Source organism: Mesoplodon mirus, assembly GCF_964341445.2.
Source record: "Mesoplodon mirus genome assembly, chromosome: 5".
In the NCBI taxonomy this organism is placed as follows: domain Eukaryota; kingdom Metazoa; phylum Chordata; class Mammalia; order Artiodactyla; family Ziphiidae; genus Mesoplodon; species Mesoplodon mirus.
In genome coordinates, this window is record NC_138980.1 from 73394764 (window position 1) to 73416338 (window position 21575).

A 21575-nucleotide genomic window follows, 5' to 3' on the forward strand; every position below is an offset into this window, starting at 1 on the left:
CTCTTGCCATATTGATTCTCTGTCTAGATCTGTCCATTGATGTGAGTGGGGTGTTAAAGTCTCCAACTATTATTGTATTCCTGTCAATTTCTTCCTTTATGTCTGTTAGTATTTTATGTATTCGGGTGCTCCTGTATTAGGTGCATATATGTTGATGAGTGTAAAATCCTCTTCTTGTATTGATCCTTTTATCATTATATAGTGTCCTTCTTTATCTTTCTTTATGGCCTTTGTTTTAAAGTTATTTTGTCCGATATGAGTATTACAACCCCTGCTTTCTTGTCATTTCTGTTTGTGTGGAATATCTTTTTCCATTCCCTCACTTTTAATCTATGTGTGTCCTTTACCCTAAAGTGGGTCTCTTGTAGGCAGCGTATTGTAAGCTCTTGCTTTTTTATACAATCTGCCACTCTGTGTGTTTTGATTGGAGCATTTAGTTCATTGACATTTAAGGTAATGATTGATAGATATGTATTTATTGCCATTTTAAACCTTGTTTTCCCATTGATTTTATATTTTTTCTTTGTTCTTTTTCTTTTTGTTTTTCCTTTTGTGGTTTGATGATTTTCTTTTGTATTATAATTATGCTCTCTTCAGTTTTTGTGAATCTGCTATATGTTTTTGATATGTGGTTACCCTGTTTTTCAAGTATGTTAGCCCCTTCCTATATCTACTTGCCTTAGACTGGTGGTCATATAGGCTCAAACACATTCTAGGGGGAAAAAAATCTACATTTTCTTGCTTCCCCACATTTTATGATTTTGATGGCCTCTTTTACATCTTCATGTTCATCCTTTTGCTGTTAATTGTGGTTATTTTCACTTTCACAGAAATTTTTTGATTTTTTTTCTTAATCTGTGTACTGGCTTATTTAAGTGATTTACTTTCTAACTGTGATTTTCTCTTTCCTATAGATTCTTCTTTTCTATTTAGAGAAGACCTTTCAATATTTCCTTTAGGATAGTTTAATATTGCTGTATTCTTTTAGTTTTTGCTTCTCTGAGAAATTCTTTATCTCTCCTTCTATTCTAAATGATAATCTTACTGGGTAGAGTATCCTAAGTTGCAGATTTTTCCCTTTCAGGACTTTGAATATTTTGCCACTCCCTTTTGGCCTGCAGTGTTTCTGTAGAGAAATCAGCTGATAGCTTTATGGGGGTTCCCTTGTAATTAACTCTTTGTTTTTCTCTTGCTGCCTTTAGAATCCTCTCTTTATCTTTAACTTTTGCTATTTTTTATTATAATATGTCTTGGTGTACGTCTGTTTGTGTATATATTATTTTGGACCCTCTGTGCTTCCTATACCTGCATATCTGTTTCCTTCTTTAGGTTTGGGAAGTTTTCAGCCATCATTTCTTCAAATACATTTTTTGTACCCTTTTCTCTTTCTTCCCCTTCTGGAATCCCTATTATGTGTAGATTGGCACGCTTTATATTATCCCATAGGTCTCACATTGCTTTCTTTTTTGTTTGTTTGTTTGGCTCTCTGTCTGCTGGCCTGATTGGGTAGTTTCTGTTATTCTGTCTTCCAGGTCCCTTATTTGTTCTTCTTCATTATTCATTCTACTATTCATTGCCATTAGCTCAGCTTTCATCTCTGAAAATGAGTTTTCTAATTTTTCTTGATTCCTCTTTATAGTTTCTATTTTTTTTTACAGTATTCTGCATTTCTGTCAATAGCCTTTCTGAATTCCTTTAATATTTTCATTATCTCCTTTTTGAAATCAGTGCCGATGAGACTGAAGAAGTCTGTTTCATTATTTGTTCCTTCGGAGAAATTCTCTTGGTCTTTTAACTGGGAGTGGTTCCTCTGCTTCTTCATTTTACTTATATTTCTCTTACTCTGTGAGTTTAGGAGAAACAATTGTCCACTGTGGTCTTGAAGGACTATTTATATGTGAGGGTGCCCCTGTGTAGCTTGTGTGGGTTTAATATATTTGGTGCGAGGGCTGTTTTTAGTATGGATGCCTGTCGCCTCTTTCCTCAGGGAGTGCTGGTCATTATCCCCTTGATAAGGAGTGTACAGATGTGGCAGCTGGTTCCCAGTCCTGGGGTTCTCAACAGCAGTGGCGGCTCAGGCGCATCCCCAGAGCACATGATGGAAGTGGATGTGTCTCCTAACCACTCCTGGAGTCTGCGAGGGCAGTGGCAGAGGCTCATGACCACTCCTGGTGTTTGGATGAGCAGCAATGATGGTTCACAACTGCCCTTGGAGCCTGTGCAGGCAGTGTCTTGCCCTCTGCAAGTGTGCACAAAGGGAAAAGGGCTACAATCTGGGTCCCACCTCTCCCCTTGGGCACCCCCCAAACAATGGCGACGGGCCTCTAAGGCAGCCCAGATTTCCTCTGCATACACCCTCAGTTGAGGTCACATAGGATTCCAGCCACCCCAGGCTGTTTGCACACAGCCAACCTCAATCCTCTCCCTGGTTCTGATCTCTGAAGCCCGAGTTCCAGCCTCCAGCCCCTGCCCGCATGGGCGGTTACATCTCTCAGGCTGGAGAGTGCAGGGCAGCGGCACTGACCATCTGTGTAGTTCTCCCTCTGCTCTGGCTGCCACAGACTGGCTGCTGCGTTCTCCTCTGAAGCTCTGAAGCTCCCCTTCTGTCCCAGCCAATCTCCCTGCCAGATGAGGGGGCTTCCCAGGGTGCAGGAACCTTTCCTCTTCCACAGCTCCCTCCCAGGGATGGATGCAGGTCCCATCCCTATTCCTTTCTCACTTTCTTTTTTTTTTTTTCTCTTTTCCTATTGATTACATGGAAATTTTTTTGCCCTTTCAGCAGTCTGAGGTCTTCTGCCTGCGTTCAGTAGATATTCTGTGAGAATCGTTCCAAATGTACATGTATTTTTGATGCATTTGCGGGAGAAGTTGAGCTTCATGTCCTACTACTCCACCATCTTGATCCTGAATGTCTCCACCTGCATCTTGATAGGGCTCCCCTGATATTCCCTCCTGGCATCTTGTTCCTTCTACCTATAGAGCATATTATAGTATGTAATTTATTTACACATTCTCTCCCATCCCACCCTTAGATGCCCCCTCCCTTGGGCACAGAGTTTGAACACTAATAGTGAAAGCAGTAGTAATAGCTATGGGATAAGGGAATGAGACCCCTGGACAGATATTCTGGGGCTTGGAACAGAAGTTAGATCTCCTCTTGTCAGAGGATTCTCAGAGGCTTCCTGACCTGAATGCCTTGCCCTCCCAACAGTCCCTTCCACATCGCATTACAATTTCTTCAGTGGAAGTAAATTAACTTATATTTCTTCCTCTAAGTGGGGGAGGGGCTGTGGTGTTATGTATTAGGTAATCAACACCAGGTGCTATAGAAACCCTAAAATCTCAGCGGCATAATGCAGTAAAGACTGACTTCTCACCCTCATCAGTTCTGATAGGGTCAGGCAGCTCTCCTCAAGCAGCAACTAGGAGACTACTTTGTTCTTTGTTCTCACAAAATGCTTTGCCATATAGTCTCCATGGAAGGAAATGAGAGTGTGGATGATAACTGCATTAGTTAGGGTTCTCCAGAGTACCAGAACCAGTAGGATGGATGGATGGATGGATGGATGGATGGATGGATGGATGGATGATGATGGATGGATGGATGGATGGACGATGGATGGATGGATGATGATGGATGGATGGATGGATGGATGATGGATGGATGGATGGATGGATGATGATGGATGGATGGATGGATGGATGATGGATGGATGGATGATGGATGGATGGATGGATGATGGATGGATGGATGGATGGATGGATGGATGGATGGTGATGGATGGATGGATGATGGATGGATGGATGGATGGATGATGGATGGATGGATGGATGATGGATGGATGGATGGATGATGGATGGATGGATGGATGATGGATGGATGGGTGGATGGATGGATGGATGGAGAGTTATTTATTTTTAGGAATTAGCTCACATGATTATAGAGGCTGAGAAGTCCTAAGATCTGCAGTCAGGAAGCAGGAGGCCTAGGAGAGCCAGTGGTGTAAGTTCCAGTCTGAAAGCCAGCAACCTCAAGACCCAGGAAGAGATGTTGTCTTGGTTCAAGTCTGAAGAGAAGAAAAGACCTATGTCCCCTCTTGAAGGCAGTCAGGGAAAAGAAACTCTCTCTTACTCAGACTTTTTGTCTTATTCAGGTCTTCAGTTGACTGGATGAGGCCCATGGACATTAGGGAGGGCAATCTGCTTTACTCAGTCTACTGATTCAAATGTTCATCTCATCCAGAAACAGTCTCATAGATACACCAGAATAATGTTTAACCAACTCTCTGTGCACCCCATGGCCCAGTCAAGTTGACATATAAAATTAACCATCGTAAGGACTGCTTGTGTAGCCAGGCATGTTCAGATTCTTTTGGTCAGAACCAGTCATGTCACTGCATCCTGGCTCCAAGAGGGGCTGAGAAATAGTCTTCATGCGTGCTCAGCGATTGAAAAATGAGCCAGCATCTGGGAACACATAGCATGGCACCCTTGTGCTGTTAGATAAAAGCTGTCTGCTCATCCCCACCAACAGCTTGTCCAGGAGATTCTAGATCCAGTCTTTGACATCTGTATGAATTTTTGCAAATTCCGAGTAACTAGTATACAATTACCTAAGACAATACATTCTTTTCCCTACAGTCACCAAAAGACAACTTTGGTTAAAATACTTTCCTTTTGCAAATATATTGAGCAGAGGCGCTTCCACCCCTTTTGGGAGCCAACTTGGCAGGGTGTGGGAAATACATAGACTGGCTGGCCTGGCCGAGGCTCCCCCAGGCCACAAAGACCAGCTAGGGAGGCACCATGGAGGCCACGCACCCTGCTAACCAGGGGGCCCTGGGCTTTGAAACTTGGCGCTGACCCCATGCTTCCAGTGATGCGTCTGCTGCCTGCCACACCCGTGGCACCCCAGGGCACCCTGAGACAGTGGTGTCAGTCTCTGGGCGCTGAGCTCACCTCTCACCTCCCCTCATCTGCCCACAGTAGTCACAGTGTGGTTTAGTTTTCCCAAAGCCAAAAGGGTTCATTGGCCAGAGGAGGCAAAACAGAACCCTAGAACTCAGAGGATGCCCAGCTGACCTGGCCCCCGCACAGGCCTCTCCTGCAAACAAAGAGAAGGCTACACCAGACCGGGGCTCTTTGGGAGCAGGACACGGGTCTACCTTCTGCATCCACCCCTGCAGGGCCCACCACTGGGCAAACAGGGAGCTCTACCAAAAGAGGGCATCAGGCTCTGCAGGAGCCAGGGGCTCTGCACCAGGGTCTGTGGACAGGCTCAGGGGCCTGCTCTCCCTCCATACAACACTTGTCCCCGTGCTGAGCCAGGAGTCGCAGATTAGCAGACTCTGGGCCTATTCTGCTTGCCAGCAGATACCCACTGTATCCTGGCAAGTGCTCAGTATATAATTGTTGAATGAACACTGCCCTAATCACTCACTTGCTTAAAACTACTTATTAAGCCTTTTTGTGTGCTAGGAATTGTATTAGGTGCTGGGATACAAAAGAAAGAAAAGACATGGTTTCTGTCTTCATGCAGCTTATAAGGGTGTCTGTTCACCTCAGAGAGTAGAACTTAACAACTGAACTGCAAAAATGGTTGAAGCAGCCCCAAACAACATAAGTCAACTGAGAAAGGAAATTACCCCCAGATCTGGAGGTAATTTTTTTTTTTTTTTGCCACGCCACTCGGCTTGTGGGATCCTAGTTCCCCAACCAGGGATCAAACCCGGGCCTTTGGCAGTGAAAGCCTAACCACTGAACCTCCAGGGAATTCCCTGGAGGTAATTAACTAGTACGTTTATTACCATCCCCAAAATGAAGCAAGCAAGAGGGAATATGACAGTGGCACAAAAATTAAATCTGATTATGCATAAAGAAACAGGAAATTTTGGATGAGTGCAAGTCTGGCTGGTCCAGAGCCACCTGCCCAGGCCAGACACACCCCAGTGTTCAAAACATGCGTGTCAAGATGAAAGGCCCCAAGACCACCTGTTCCCAGCCTCCCACCCACACAGTCTCAGCAGGTGTTTGAAGGGAGCCCAGAGAGGCAGGCTCTGGTGGAGGGGAACAGGGGAGGCACGAAGCACCCCCATCACCTCCTCATGGGGTGAGCCAAAGCAGCCCCACCCTATGAATGCCAGGGGAAGCCATCAGGCCCAGGGGATGTTAGATGTTGCCTGTCCCCTACTTGATCAGGTGACCTTAGGCATGCACATTCTACCCTGGTTTCTGTTCCACTCACCAATTTCACAGTGTGGCCCTGGTCACAGGAACAAGACCAGCTTAATAGAGTCTGTCACACAGGGCCACACCCCCTTTGGCAACTCCCAGGCCACCCAGGGAGGGGGTGTTCCCCGGGGCACAGGGGAAGCACATTACTATGGGAGGAGAGCAGTGCGAAAAGAGGCCACCACTGCAGAGAGCTCTCTAAGCACCTGGCCTGCGGTGTCTGTCCAGGTCTCCCTCATTTCCAGCCAGCCCCTGAGCCCAGGTTTGCCCTGAGCCTAGCTCAGTCAACACAGGGATGTGGGGGCCGGTAGACTGAGGTTTGAATAGAGTCTTTCCACCAAGAGCATCATTTGAAAAATGGCAAATGTCCAGGTAGGAATGTGTTCCATTAGTGCATTTCTAGCATAAGAAAACTAATACCAACTTGACAGGAATTTAAGAAATTTAATTTCTATTGCTGTGAAGCACCAGAAGCCTGCTTGAGAGGGTGCTGATGGGTTTATGAGTGTCTCATTGAGTTCAAGTCAGTGTGAGAAATAGCGCCTGAGATTAAGGGAAAGCTGTAATAGGAACTAAAACCCAGTTCTCCCACAATTCAAGTTTTATGGCCTCCTGCTCCTAGGCAGCGTGCTTGTTCGCTTGCTCACGGTGGGCCCATTAATCCGCCGTGCTGCCCCTTCTCCAAGCTCCAAGGAGCAGGGAGAGTGCATGTGTGGGGAGGAGAGTGAGGGCTGTGTCTGGAAAACCAAGGGTGTTCCCACTGTGGTTTGAAGGGCCTAGAGAGCCAGGGAGGTGTCTCCCTGGACTGGACCTGAAGCCCGCCTGCCATGTGCCAGGCACTGTACTAGATACGGGAGGGCCAAACAGCGCTGCTGGGACCCCCCTGCCGACGTGCAGCCTGCTGAGTGTGATCTTGGGTGGCCTTGGCCTGCAGTGGCTCAAAGCAGGATCTCAGTTCCCCGACTAGAGACTGAAGCCAGGCCGCGGCAGCGAGTGCACCAAATCCTAGCCACTAGACCACCAGGGCCAGTGGTTAGTGACAAGGTCAGCTTTGGAGAAAGGAATTTCAACAAAGAGATGGAAAGTAGTGAAACAGTGTTTATTAGGAGGAAAAAAGTATGTGTGGATAGACTCACACAGGTGGGCTCAGAGGAAGAGTTGCACATTTGGGGTAGTTTAAATCACGTATATGGGGACAGTTCTGGTTTCCTCTGGCCAATCATCTTGCTTTGCCTGGCTCTGAGTCCATATTTGGTCTGACTCAGGGCCCTCCCCCGTGTGCGTGTGCATCTCTTAGCCAAGGTGGATTCCAGCGCAAGGGTTTCTGAGAAGTTGACAGAACATATTATGGTCTGGCGCCCCCTCCCTTCTCTGATCTCTGAGGAACCTTTCTGTGCATGTGTAGTTTGGGCAATCTCCTTGACCTCAGGAATGAGAAATATGTAGTCTCTTTATTTTTCATCCAAGCAGGACTCAGCTCCTCCTTGCTCCTGCCATTATCTTTATCTTGGAGTATCTGTCCATAGGGGATAGATTCCAGCTGCTCAGCCTGGGGCCCATCTATCTCCTGCCTCAAGTGAAGCAGGAAGGTCTCTCTTGTGCTGAGCAACCCACGCTGACTTTGACAATCATGGCAATGCTACCTGAGCCTCTTCATCCCAGGAGGAATAAAGAAAAGTTGACTGATGTCTGAGGGCCTGGCCCATAGGGAGACAGATGTCCCAAGCTGTGAGGAACCCCCATCTCCCTTGCCCTCCTTGAATTGCCTACACACCAGGCAGCCTTCCAGTGCTGGTTCTTATAGTGAGGACGTTGTCTCTTTGTATCTACCTCTGCCTAGCAGTGCCAGACAAGGTCCCCACCCTGGCCCTCCCTTTCCAGGGACACCAGCCTCTTTCTACAGATTCACTGTCACCCCAGACCTGACAGGAGACCCCAGCCCAGCCCTCTGTCACTGCCCCCACCATCCTCTGGGCACAAGGCATATCCTGTTGCTTGGTCCCCCAGAAACCTAGGGATGCTTCCCACAGAGTGGCCCATGGGACCACAGATGGTCAACACCATGGGAGCAGCAGAGCCACAGCCAAGAGCTGGAAGGATCCCTTGTCAGCTCTTCTGCAGGCTGCTCCCTGGAGAGCTGCAGTGTGGCTTCTCCACCTCCCTCTCCCGTGACACTGGGCCCCACCAGAGCAGAGTCCAGGTGCAGACATACCTGAGTCCCCTGCTCTACAGACGTGCCTGGGCAGGGGTGGGGTTCAGCCCACAGTAGAAGTTCAGTCAGTGTGTTCACTGAACACATAAGAGGGCCATCTACACAAATCCCAGGCTGCCTGGCCCTCCTCCTGTCCCCATCACCATGGGAGGCTCAAGAGGACTGTGGGGTCCCCTCAGCTCTGCCACACCACCACCACAAAGCCCTTCCAGATCACTCTCCAAAGAGGGGGCAGGTGGGGGGCAGACGGTGGTAACTGAAATCAGGTTTCCTTCTGATGACTCTCATTGTCTTCACAACATGGCTTCAGCCACCGTCCCATCATCTTGCACCACGTAGAGGCTTCCAGACGGGGCTGTGAAGGAATGGAGGGGACCAAAGGGGCCCTCTCTGTGCCTCTGTGGGGGTCACAGGGTGTTGATCTGCCCAGCACACCCTTTCTGTCATGACATCTGACCCCACCCCCAACCACCCAGCACCCGGCCCAGAGGTGACCACATGGCTCAGGCCTGTGGGTCGATCAGTACTGCGACTGCAGAGTACTCCATCCACCTGGCCTGGTTGATTGCTTCAGGAAAGAACGCAGGAGATGAGTCTGGGCAATTAGATTCCCCCCGTGCTTTTTGGCAGGGCTCTCAGGAAGGATTTGGGCCCTTTCTCCAGGATCCCGTGTACAGGAACAGTGTGAGGGTGGGGCCACCCCTGGACATCTTACAGCCACGCAGAGAGTGCCATTGTTGAGGGCCCTGGATGCTTGCAGCCTCCTCCACCCCCTTAGATTTCCCAATTACTGGCATTAAGATCACCCCTGTTCTTGTTTTTTCTTTTTTTTTTTTCCTAGGCTAGTTGAGCATTTCTGAGTGTTTCTGTTACTTAAGGCTGAAAAGATCATGATAAGTTCACCAGGATGATTTCTTTCAATCTTCACCCAATGTCTGTCCAAGTGTCTCCTTATGTGAAGACTTCAGAGTCCCAGAAACATCCTATGAGGTCATCCTGGAGATGGGGACCAAGAGTGTGAGAGTCTCAGAATAGACAAGTAGAAGGTGCCAAGTAGGCACAAGCTTAGGCCCCAAACTACAATGGGATGGGGACCAGTGGGTACCATGTTGAGTCACCTGGGAGGAGAATGTGGGGCAAGGTCAGGGACTGTTCTCAATTCACGGTGAATCTGTGGGTGATGGGGAGCCATTAGTAGCTTTTGAGCAGGGCTGTGATATATCTTGTACTCCAAGTGGTGACCAGGACACTCACGGGCAGAAGGGACAAGCTGGAGGGGTGACCACACAGGAGGCTGTTGAGGACCTGGATGGAGAGGGATGGGAGGGTTCAGGAGATATCAGGAGGGAAGCCCCTGTGGGCTTGGCAGCTGTTCACGCTGTCACTTGAGGCATCACTTGTACCATCACGGCAAGTGGGCAAGGAACAGAGGCAGGTGGCGTTGAGGGAAGCAGCAGCCGGGCAGCTCCCGGCAGGACCGGGGAGAGTGAGCAGGGACGTGCGCTCCGAGTCCTAGAGCCTGAAAGCCAGCCGGGCCCCCAGAGCCCTCCTAGCCCAATCCCTCATTATATGGATGTCTAAACTGAGGCCCAGGGACAGGAAGGGACCTGCCCGAGGCCACTCGGGTGTCACCAGCAGAGCCAGGCCTGGAGGCCAGGTGTCCAGAGCCACAGCCAGGCATGTGCCCAGTTCGCTCGAGCCCCAGGCCACGATGCTGCCCCGTCTTTCCCTCACTGGGAAATCACCCTGGGAGATGGGGCCTGCGGGGGAGACGTGTTGAAAAGTAAATAACCGAGAGTGAGGGGCAGTTCATTTGCCATAAATATCTCCAGAAGTTTAAAAGGATCTGGGGAATATTGACATGGACTAAATCTAATAAAATACTCATTTAATTAAACTTTAAATGACCCAAATATTTGCTGTTTGGTTAATATTTGTGTAGCTGATGGGAGCAGAATTATGATGGTTTTGTCAGTATTCGTGCATTCTAGTTTTGCATGTGACTTTTCCGTGAAAATCATACATCTTCAGACATACAAACGTTCGAGGGTGCGCTCAGGAAAGATGCGGGAACCAGCTGTCCCAGCGGCGGATGGCGAACCACACAGGCTTCCCACTCGGGTTGGTTGGTTGGTTGGTTGGTTGGTTTTTAGCCCTGTGCTATATATAGGCTCCTCCAGCCATTTTTCTACAACTGTTTAAAATGCAAGACTTTGGGGCCACGTGGCGGAAGGGGCTCCTACACTGCACATAATCTTACATTCCCATGCTCCTAGACCGGTAATTAAGTCCCCCGGGACCCCACCGACCACACTGCCTCCCCTCCCCACCTGCACCCACATTCTCCCTTTCCATCTCCCCATTCCCGCCACACCCCAATCTTTTAAGGCAGTGGCTCTCAGGCCTCAGGTACCACAGAAGCCCCTGGATGATTGTTAAAACCTGATACCCATCCTGCCACCAGACAGTCTGTACCAACCTGGGCTTGAGGGGCAGGAGTCTGCGTTTTTATCAGTTGCCCCAGAGATGAGATGCAGGTGGCGGGAGGAACCATACCTGGAGAAGCGGAGTTCTGGAGCCCAGAGGAGGTCCTGCTTCCTCTGAGGGCCCCTCCCTGACTTCCCACTTGGCCTTTTACTTTTACTCTCATTGGTGCTCATACGTGCAGAGAAAACATAGGTGCCTTTTGTAACATAACTGACCGCTTCACACACCCCACCCACCAGCCACTGGGAGAAAAATGTCCCTAAATGTTCAGTCCATGGTAAAGCTTAGTCTGAGCTGATCATTTTAACAGTCCATGTAAGTAATGCCCTAGCTAATAAAAATGCTTTGTGTCTCCAATTCCCAGCTCCCCAGGCTGGTTTCTGAGTGTAGAGGGAAGCGTGCAGCTGTCCACTGCCACCTCTGGTCCCCACCACGAGGACCCCTGGTCGCGCTGTCCACGGACACCCGCGGCAGAGGTCAGCCCTGCTGTGCTCTTGGTCTGGACACTCTCAGCCTAGTGGAGTCCAGAGTCCCCACTGGCATGATGCACCCTCGAGGTCTGGAGGCCGTTCCGTCAGGCCCAGGTCTGAGAGTCCAATGCATTCCTCAGGTACAGAGGCCCAGAGCACACCCTGACCCAGCCAGGAACCTCTGGGCCCCTCCATGCCGCGAGGGACCGAGGGGGCTCTGGCAGACGAGCGCAGGCCCTGGCTCTCTGCCACATCTTTGTGGTCGCCTGAGGTGGTGGGATGCAGGCCGCTTGAGGGAGGGTTCAGCCTCCTCCTAGAGCGCCCCCATGGTTCCCCTCACCCGCACACCATCAGGCATGCTCTCTGCCCTTCCCGCTGTCTCCCTCCTTATTCCCACACGCCTGAGACGAGAGGGGCCTTCCACACCCCCTCCCACTTCCACAGAGCACGGAGCCTTGTGGCTCTTCTGAGGAGGAAGAGTTGTCTCCTCTGCACTTGGGCACAGTGGGAGCTAAACTATTTTAGCAAATTCTTCTCTCCCTCTCTCTACCCCTCTGAATCTCCAGAGCCTGGGTCTTGCTACAGAGGGTTAGCGGCTTCTCTGTCCTGAGCAATAAGCCTCATGACTCAGAGGTGGGAGGGCAGCAAGCAGAACATGATTTAAGAGGGAACTTGAAATGCATCACTTTAATGTTTGTAAAATATTAACGCCGGTTGCGTCTGCATCAGTCACTCAGTGCTTATCTTTCCTCCTGTGGCTCCTTCAGCGGGAGTCACATTTTCCCTGTGTGTGATTGTCCCCTCTCCACTGGCCTGTTGGCTTTTTTTTCCTTCTTTATTTCCATTTTCTCCATTTTTCATCAATCCATCCATCCAACAAGCACTGATTAAGCACCTAGTGTATATCTTGTTCCTCTTTGTGGGCCCAGGGCCAGGCCACTGAATGTTTGCAGAGGGGAAAGGGCTTTGGGGCTCAGGATCAGACCTTAGTGCACCTGCTTTCCCTGCACCTGCTTTGCGGTGCATGGCATCTACAGCTGTTTTTGCTCCTCGTCCCCTCCTCCTTTCCCACACACACTGGCAAGAGGGTGTGAGCACAGGTGTGCTGCCTGGTCACAGCTCAAAAGTGTCCCACTGAGTCACAGAGCTCAGGTCCCAGCTCTGTGCCTTGCTGCACACCTGTCAGGCCCCCAGGTCCCAGCGTCTTTGCTGGCATCCCAGAGTAACACAGGCCCCCAGAGCCAGCCCCCTCCCTCCACTCATGCTGCCTCTGGCTGCCTCCCCAAGCTCCCCAAGTAGATTTGGGGGCAGAACAGTGGAGAGGTAGTCCAGTCAGTGAGCTAGTGACGCCCCCTCCAAGCCTCATCCCATTTTGGCATTTGAATACCCTGAGTTTGATTTTTTTCTTTAATCCTGAGAATTTCAAAAGGCCTGTGATTGCAGGGAGATATTTTAGACCCTTCCTCTTTGCCTGACGGATGATCAGTCTTAACGCCAGTTATCAAGTATAAAATGGCAAGGATTAATCATTTGTACAGCCTAAAGTACACTTCAAAAAATTAAAGGCTACAGTGCACGGTGGCTGAGCAGAAATTCAAATCCAAGTTCAGAGAATCCTTAGACAGAAACAAACCTTCAAAGGTCAGCCAGTTCATTCCCCAGACTTCAGACAGTGCAACCTTTAATTTGCCCCCAGGTGGATGAGAAACCTGTCGGCCCAGCCAGCAGACCTTGACAGCACTTGGCAAGGCCCCGACTCCAGGGGGCCTGGAGAGCACAGGGCAGGGCCAGCACACCTGGTTCCCTGGTTTCGGAGGGGCAGCCCACACTCTTAGCTTGACTCACAGATCCACAGCCCAGATACTTCCCCTACGCTAGCTGTGGTTCCTGACCTGATTTGCCTCAAACAGCCCTTTGAGCATTTAACATAAGTTGTGGCCCCTCTCCCAGGAGGTGTGTCCATCTGTACATTTAGTCAGCACATTGTGGACAATGTTCCTGCTCCCGGAATTTGCCCGAGGCCCCTGACCTGCAGTAGATCCCTGTGGCTGTATCCCTTCAAGTATAGACTCTATCCCCTGGGCCTACAGCTGACGGCTTCTCCTTTCCCTGCAGAGGTGGTACAGCTCAGCCTCGCCCCTGAGGAGAGGGTCAGTGTGGCCACAGTGACTGTGGGCCTGAGCACAGTGCTGACCTGCGCTGTCCACGGAGACCTGCGGCCACCCATCGTCTGGAAGCGCAACGGGCTGGCCCTGAACTTCCTGGATTTGGAAGACATCAATGTAAGTCACCTGGCTCTGACTCTGAGCTCAGACGCACCTCCCAGGGAAGCCAACTGTGCAAGATGCTGAGATGCCATGTGGTAGCTGCAGGGCCAGAGGGCTTTCTTTTCACATACCACGTTGGTGCCATTCAGCCTGTTGTCTGGTGTCTGGAGGTATCAGTCCCACCTTGTGCAGAGAATAGGATGGATGGTGGCTGCAAGCTGCTAGCCAGCCCCAGAATAAGGTGAACAGGGGAGGCGCGGTGGGCAGGGCAGGAGGTTCCTGGGCAGGGGAGAGCATCTGGCTGGGTGCCCCCCAGGAGAGACTCTGGACCCTGAAGCTGGGGAGGATACAGACAGCTGGATGCTGAGGAGGGGGTATTCCCTGTGGAGGGCAGAGGTGAGCCTCTGGGCTGGGTTGGCTGGAGGGCAGGGGCAGCAGGGTGGTGAAAGGAAAGATCAGGCCAGAGGGGCCTGCCCAGGAGCCTTGTTTGCTGGGAGAGGGGGTATGGATGTGATGAGTTGAGCAGAAGAAGAGAGCTCCAGAGCACTCACAGCCTAACGTGAGCAACGGGGGCCTCCTGGGTTCTGAGGGCCCAGGCACCCCGCACTGAGGTCCCAGCATCACCGCACTCTGCCTTTATGACTGGACAGTTTCTTAAACTGATCCTCAGTGAATTAATCTATTAGAAGAGCAACATTATCGGTGCCTCCCTTCTACTGGACTTGAGGAATAAAGGGATTGAGTCAAGAATATGCACTGGCCCTGGTTTGGCACAGGATAAGGTGGCTTCCTGGGAGTTCATGTGAGAAGATGGAGTGATGTCACCCACACAGGGCGCTGCCAGGATGGTTGACAGGTCTTGAGCTACTGTGACAGGAATACAAGTTTCAGGCAGAAAAGGGGCAGCCCTGGTCTCCTTGGCTCAGGACAGGCCAACCCAGAATGGGCTGCTTGGCCCCAAGAAGGAAGACCTGTTGGGATGAGTGGTCCCAACAGTTCCTGTAGCCGCTGTGAGGTGGTGAGGGAAATGCTGGGGCAGAGGGAGCAGGCCTGGGCCGTGTGACCCATGAGATGGACTAGCACAAAGGGCAAGGGACCAAAAAGAGACCAATTGGTTTGCTTAGATGCAACACCATTCCAGCCATCAGCCCTGCCCTGCAGTGGAGTGAGCATCACAGGAGGCAGTGAGCTCCCCATCCCTAGAGGCATACAAGCTCAAGCAGGATCATGGTAAACAATGCTGCTAGCCACAAGAGGGCAGCTAAACCCCATGACTTTGAAGATCCCTCCCAACTCTGAGACTGCTTTGTGGGGAGAGAGGTCCAGCGTTTAATCCTGCAGGAACCACAAAGTTGGAATTCTGCTACTCCCTAGGCCCCTTTGGATGTGCCCTGGAGAACATGGGGGAAGCAGATGGGAAGAGGGGGTCACTCTAGAGTCCCACCCTGGGCAGAGCTGGGCAGAAGTGCCCTTGCCCCACCTTGGTCACACCAGGCAGGATGGTTTCCTTGCAATTTCCCCACTATAGTGAGCATAGCCTATATCCCACCCATCTCTGAATGTCAGTACCAGCACAAACCTGGTGGCTGCTTGATGGTCAGATGCTGGGTGAGCAGAATTCTTCATCTTCTGAGCCTAAGGTGCCCAGGGCTTGTCTACGGTCTTAGCAAGGGAAGGCACTGTCCTATTTGTAAAGACTAGGGTGTATGTGTATGTGTGCATGTGCACATGTGTGTGGTGGGGTGCACATTTGTGTGTGCATCTCTCTCAAGGTGGGTTGTCAGCTTTTAACCATGTTTGGCCAGTAGTGATTAATTCAGAACTAGGTCAGGTCCTCCTGTGTCTGTCTGAACATCCATGTGCATTGCTTGATGCTCTATTTAAAGACATTAGAAATAAAGGCAGAGGCAGAACTCCTCTTAATGCACTTGCCAACGGTTAATTAAATTACTCTGTTTTTCCCCTCCCTCGAACATGCCTCCAGCACCAGCTCAATTGAATTTCTACTTTTCACAGTGAGGTTAGCAATTTGGGTAATTGTGGGTGCAACTGGAGATTAATGGCCTCTTGTTACCTCCCAGGAAACACTTGCTGCTCTGGGCAAGTCAGCAGCCCACAAGCAGGCAGGGACCTGTGCTTCTCAGAAACCCCAGCGTGAGGGTGCAGGGCAGCGCCAGCCCCGCAGGGGTCCTTGCCCGGTGCATGTGAGCACACACACACACAACACAACACAACACACACACACAACACGCTCACACACACACACACACACACACACACCTGCCTTTAAGAGAGGAGGGACGCAGCACAGGCTACTCATGAAGGGCCAGGCTCTGGGGTCAAAAGGACCTGGGTTTAAGTCTCAGCTCTGCCACTTACTAGTTGAGTGACCTTGGAAATGGCACTTGACTTCTCTAGGCCTCAGTTTCTTCCTCTGTGGAAAAGGGATAAATAATAGATCCTGCCTCATAGGGTTATAATGAGGATTAAGAGACACATGAAATTCTTAGCATATAATGTTCCATGCCAACTATTATCACTCTCATTTTCACAATATTACTAATTATTATTATTATTATTTTTTTTATTATTTTTACTGCTCCCACCAGACCACACTGTCAACCCCTTGCAGCCTGAGTCCCCAAACAGCAGCCAGCGCAGTCTGGTGAGGCTCCCCGTCAGGCACATGTGACCCTGGGGTGCCCCTGCTGCCTGTAGTCGCCTTGATTCAGGTCAGCCTTGATTCATCCGGAGGGAGACACTGACCAGCCACCTCCGACAAGTCCAGGGCCGCCACCTTCTCTGAGCCTGCGGGGAAACGGGGATGAGGCTGTCCTTCTCGCGTGAGCATTTTCAGGCTGAGCGTGTCCAAGGACAGTGAGGAGAGCAGCCCCAGGAGGACATCAGGCTGGAGATGGGTAGAGCTGGGTCATCAGGATTCACAGGGCATTTCTGAAGCAAGATTGGTCCGGGGAGAAAAGCCCAGAGGGAGCTACCCTGGTCAAGCAAAGATCGAGGATCGAGGGGTTCTTAGAGCCCCCCAGCCTGTGGCATCTCAGCGCCCTCCCCCACCTGCCACAGTCAGAGATGAAACACGATCACAGGCCTTGTAATGAGCGACAGGCTCCGAAGTGCTGCACAAACAGGGGAAGCTGATCAGCTTACAAAACTCAAGGCGGGCAGATTAGAGAGCACCGATAGGTGTGGGCCTCCTTTCTTTGTCATTTGTATGACACATCTTGATTGGCAACAAAATATTAATCACTTTTTCACTACTCTCTTAATGAGAGGCTTTCATGGGCAACAAAATATTAATTTGTCTTATCTGTTAAGAATTCTGTTAATGAATTCAGTCACAGAGCTATTACAGAAGGCCATGCTAATGACACATGTAATTAAACTTTTCTGACTTGCAAACATCAAGGATGCCTCAAGCATCAGAATAATATTTGATCAGAAAGTAAATGTACCCTTCTAGCCTGGAGCCAAGCAAGAAGGAGCCACTTGGATTCCCCAGTGAGCAATGTTGCTGTCAGGAGTCACCAATGTGTACACGGCCATCCAGATGGCCTACGTGGGGAGCCATCCTCTGGATTCACATAATAAGTGCCTGCGAGTGGCAAGCCCTGTGCCAGAGCGTAGAGCAAAGACATTCTCCCCGGCCTCGAGGGGGCAAGGTAGCACAGACCTGTTGTGCGCCGCCCCTGGGATGCCTGAGCCCCCTCTGCAGGATGCCTCAGCCTCACTGCACCACAGGCCATGAGGGGCCCTGCCTCAGCACGAGCCGGGAAAACAAACCCCCCAGGCAGAGGGCAGCACTAGGTACCAGGAGTGCAAAGGCCCCCAAGACAGGTGCTCCCGAGGAAGGGCGGGAATTCTGCCTCACCTCCCGGCAGCGGGTCTCTGGATTATGAGACCTGTGCCTGGGTGATAAAAAATCAATAGTTTCTGCTCATGCATGTTCCCCAGAGCTCACAAAGGGCAGCCTGTAATTTGTTTACTTCCTGGCCAGCTGCTGGGCTCTTTACAGAAGCAGTGGTGGGTCTGGCGTCTTCAGACCTGGCCCTGTGGCCCCCACCTCAGCCCTCAAGGACCCACAGCCACTGCTCCAGCTCAGAAGCTGAGGGCAGGGGACAGGCACAGCAGCCCCCTGAGCACCACCTGCCCTGATCTTGGGCCAGGCTGCCAGCCAGGAGAGCACCTATGCCGGCGTGCCTGGGCGAGCCTGCACCCCACAGGCCATGCACTGTCATGCATGCCCAGCCTAGGGCTCTGCTCTGCTCAGACAGCCCTGTGCCACGTGGGGGAGGGCAGCCTGTTACTCTGGAGGGCCACAACCAGAGTCCATGGGGGACGTTTACCCTCAGGAAGGACTCTGCCTTAGGAGGCAGGGAGATGCCTCTCAACAGCGGTACCCAAGCGGAAAGGGGACCAGCCAGGTGCCCCCTGAGGGCTCTCTGGGCTCTGGGGTCATACAGTGCTGTGATAAGGAAATTGTGTGGGAAGCACGGACGTGTGGGGCATGAAAGCCCTGTACAGGAGCCAGGAACCTTGCTTTTTCACCTGGACCACAGAGCCTCCATCTTTCCTGTCTCCCGAGGCCTGTCCCCTAAGACAGGCATCGGGGCTGGGGTGGGGGCCCATCTCTGAGGCAGATCCATACACTTCTCGCCCTACCCTGGCCTCCACACTAGGTGTCCTTGAGGTGAGGGGGAGGCTGCCTCCCTTTCTGCAGAAGTGGAACCCATCCCAGGCTGCAGCGCCCTGCCCAGACCACACAGTAGCTACTCAGGAAGTAAAGTGACCATCCCCAAACCCAGTCTTCACGCCCTGCCCCAACAATGTCACCTGCCCTCCCCTCGTAACTGTCTTCCTCACTGTCCCTTATATCCCCAAGGACAGGGGCTGCCCGTCAGGGGAGGAGAAGCAGGGAGAAATCATCCCCAAAGTCCCAGAAAATGGCTGACTCCTGAATCCTTGCTAGCGTTAATGCTGGGGTTTCTACCGTCGGTACTAAGCCACTGCTGTGTCCAGGAGCCAGTTTCCATGCTAGTCCACTCACAAGCATTTAATCCTCAGCGCAGCCCTGTGAGGCAAGTGGGGTTCTGTTAGTCAGAGGATCCAGGAACTTGCCAGGGCCTGCAGCCAGCCTGCACACCCGAGCCAGAGCTCCCCGGGTTCCTTGCTCTTAGGACACAGCACCTAGCACCAAGCATTGCCAAGGCCTCGCCCTGGGGCAGCTGGGCCTGCCTCCTGCTTCAATAGTAACCACTGCAGTGTCCGAGCCGCAGTGGATGTGTCCCCTCCTGGTGCAGCCCGTGTGTCTGGGGCGCCAGGTCTCGTTAGCCACCAGCCTCTGCCACAGCAAAGAGAAGGCAGAAGGCTCTGAGACCAGCACGTGGAATTGTTTGGCTGAGATATTCTCAGGGAGAGGGAAAAATTTTCTATTGTATGCTTCTTTAAAAAAAAAAAAAAAGGCTTATAGCAAACCCCATATATTGCAAATGACTTGAAAAAGCCACTCTTTTTTGCTGTTTTTTTTCTTTCACCAAATCTCCCTATTGGGGGCTTTCAGATGTCAGCAGGCAGAGTACAGTGACAAAAGCAGAAAAGCAAAAGCCATTAAAAGAAATTATTTGTGGCAGTGTTTGAAGGATGTGTTAAAAGATTCACTTTTTCCCCGTGCCTCTATGGTGTAAAACCATGAACAAATAACTCTAATGAAGCATATGCTCTCAGCCAGCTCTTCTTTGGAAGTGAGTTATTAAAAAGACCAAAAGAGAATGATTTAAGAGCTCATGACTCATTTAATTTTTATTGTCTTTGTATGAACCAGTCATGAATCTATTGTAAAAAGATGAGAAGCGTTTGATTAGCATGGAGAGCTGTTTGCAACATGCTAGACAGTGGTTGTAGGGTCTGCATTAAAATAATCTCATTAAACGCTTGGGTACATTTTGGTTTAAAATCTTGGAAAACAGTATACTTGAAGCACTCAAAGCCTTTGGCCACCTCGTGTCAAAAACCCTGGTTACATCACTCTGTATATGGGGAGGGGGAAGGGTAAGCTGTGACAAAGTGAAAGAGCGGCATGGACATATATACACTACCAAACGTGAGGTAAATAGCTAGTGGGAAGCAGCCGCATAGCACAGGGAGATCAGCTTGGTACTTTGTGACCGCCTGGAGGGGTGGGATAGGGAGGGTGGGAGGGAGACGCAAAAGGGAGGGGATATGGAAACATATGTATATGTATAACTGATTAAATTTGTTATAAAGCAAAAAAATAAAATAAAATAAAATTAAAAAAAAAAATTAAAAAAAAATAAAAATAAATAAAAAAAAAAAAACCCTGGTTACAGATGAACAACCAGTTCTTTTGAGCTTTGGATGAGCTCAAGCCACAAGGAGAATTGGCCAGAGCTCTCCAAGAGACAGGGCCCGGGCCCATGGTACATCAGCCTGTGGAACGCATGGAGGTCTCTGCCCTCCCAAATACCTCCACCGGCCTTGGCTTTCTCAGTGGCCTCCTCAGGATCACCCCTCTTTCCCCATAGTGTTACCCACCAGGGTTCTTGGCCTCTTTAATCAGCAGAAATTGATCAGAGGCCAGACAAGAAATTCAGGCAAGGCTTTATTGGGGCCCCTGCTGCAGCAGCAGCGGGGAGCGAGAACAAACAGCAGGATCCCTTGCTGGCTCACTAGCTGAGCGGGGGTGGAACCAGCGAGCTTGTTCTTTATATGCGGTGAGAGTAGGGTGTGTCCGGGGTGGGTCAGCTGGGGGGCCAGCTTACGTGGTTTGCCCACCCCTTCGGTGGTGGTGTGAGCAGAGGGCATGCGCAGTACCCTGCTTTTGCTCCCGACCCCTTGGTTTTGCTCCAGGCTCTTCAAAAGCGGCAGTTGGGTTTTTTGGTCTCTTTGTATCTTTCGTCCGGAATTTGCCCCAACTGCGTGTGCACACAGTTATTTGTAGTCCCATACAGTTTCTTTGTATTCTGTTGCTCGAGGAGAGGTGTGTCCAGGTGCAAGCACTGCAGCAAAGGGGCCCAGGTACCAACCTGTCTCAATAGTACTAGCTTCAAGGCTTTACTTGTGCTCAGTGACCTCTTGTGGCCCCATCTCAAAGGTACAGAGTCCCTCAGGAAGGTTCTCATCCAGCTTCCAGACCCTGAATGCAGAGCCCCAAGCCCTACGCAGGGGAGCTCACATTCAGGCTGCTTTCAGGCTTTATCTAATGAAAACGATACTGTGGTGAACATCCTTATACATACCTCTTTGCACATTTGTGTAAGCAGCCCTGTAAGATAAGTTCTTAGAAGTGGAATAACTATATCCAAGAGTGGACATGTTTTCAGTTTTGATGGATATTGCCAAATCTCCCTCCAAAAAAGTTGCACCAGTTTATACTCCCTCCAACGGTGTATAAGATTTTTAAACACCATAGCAGGAGAAAATTCTTGATTGCAAGCCTTGTTGGTCCCTGAAATGAGCCATGGAAGGAAATTTAATCAAATCCTCCCTGGGGTGTTTCCGGAACAGCAAGAATGCCTATCAGCTGTCTTGGCTGGGAGTGTGATCCAGGTTAGAGGAGCTGGTAAGGCCCTCTAGGCCTGGGGACTCGTGATGCAAGGGGCCCCTGGGGGGAGGGTTGCAGGGTTCCCAGATGAAGGCAGCAGGTTCGAGATGGTGTGGAACTTCAGTTGACCCTGCTGTGCAGTCTAGCGCCTGAGTCCCTTCCCACCCAGGCTGGGCACACAGGGCTGATCAGTTAAGGATCCGAAGCCCCATTCAGGGGCTCAGGCCTGCAACTCCCCGGAAGGCCCCAGGAGCTGCCACTCATCCACGTGATACACTCTAGAGTCGTGGCCAGTCAAGAGGTGTCTGGCCTCTGGGGATGGACGAGCTGGC

The 21575-nt window shown here is 50.7% G+C and overlaps 1 protein-coding gene across 5 annotated transcripts in view; it reads left to right on the forward strand.

Annotated features, from left to right (window-relative positions):
- FSTL4 (follistatin like 4) overlaps positions 1-21575 on the forward strand; it is a 728090-nt gene that overhangs the window by 648650 nt on the left and 57865 nt on the right. For all 5 annotated transcript variants that reach the window (XM_082624020.1, XM_082624019.1, XM_082624022.1 and 2 more), the window contains one exon: positions 13516-13682. In XM_082624020.1, the coding sequence (XP_082480146.1) occupies positions 13516-13682 (167 nt within the window). The remainder of the gene's footprint in view (positions 1-13515; positions 13683-21575) is intronic.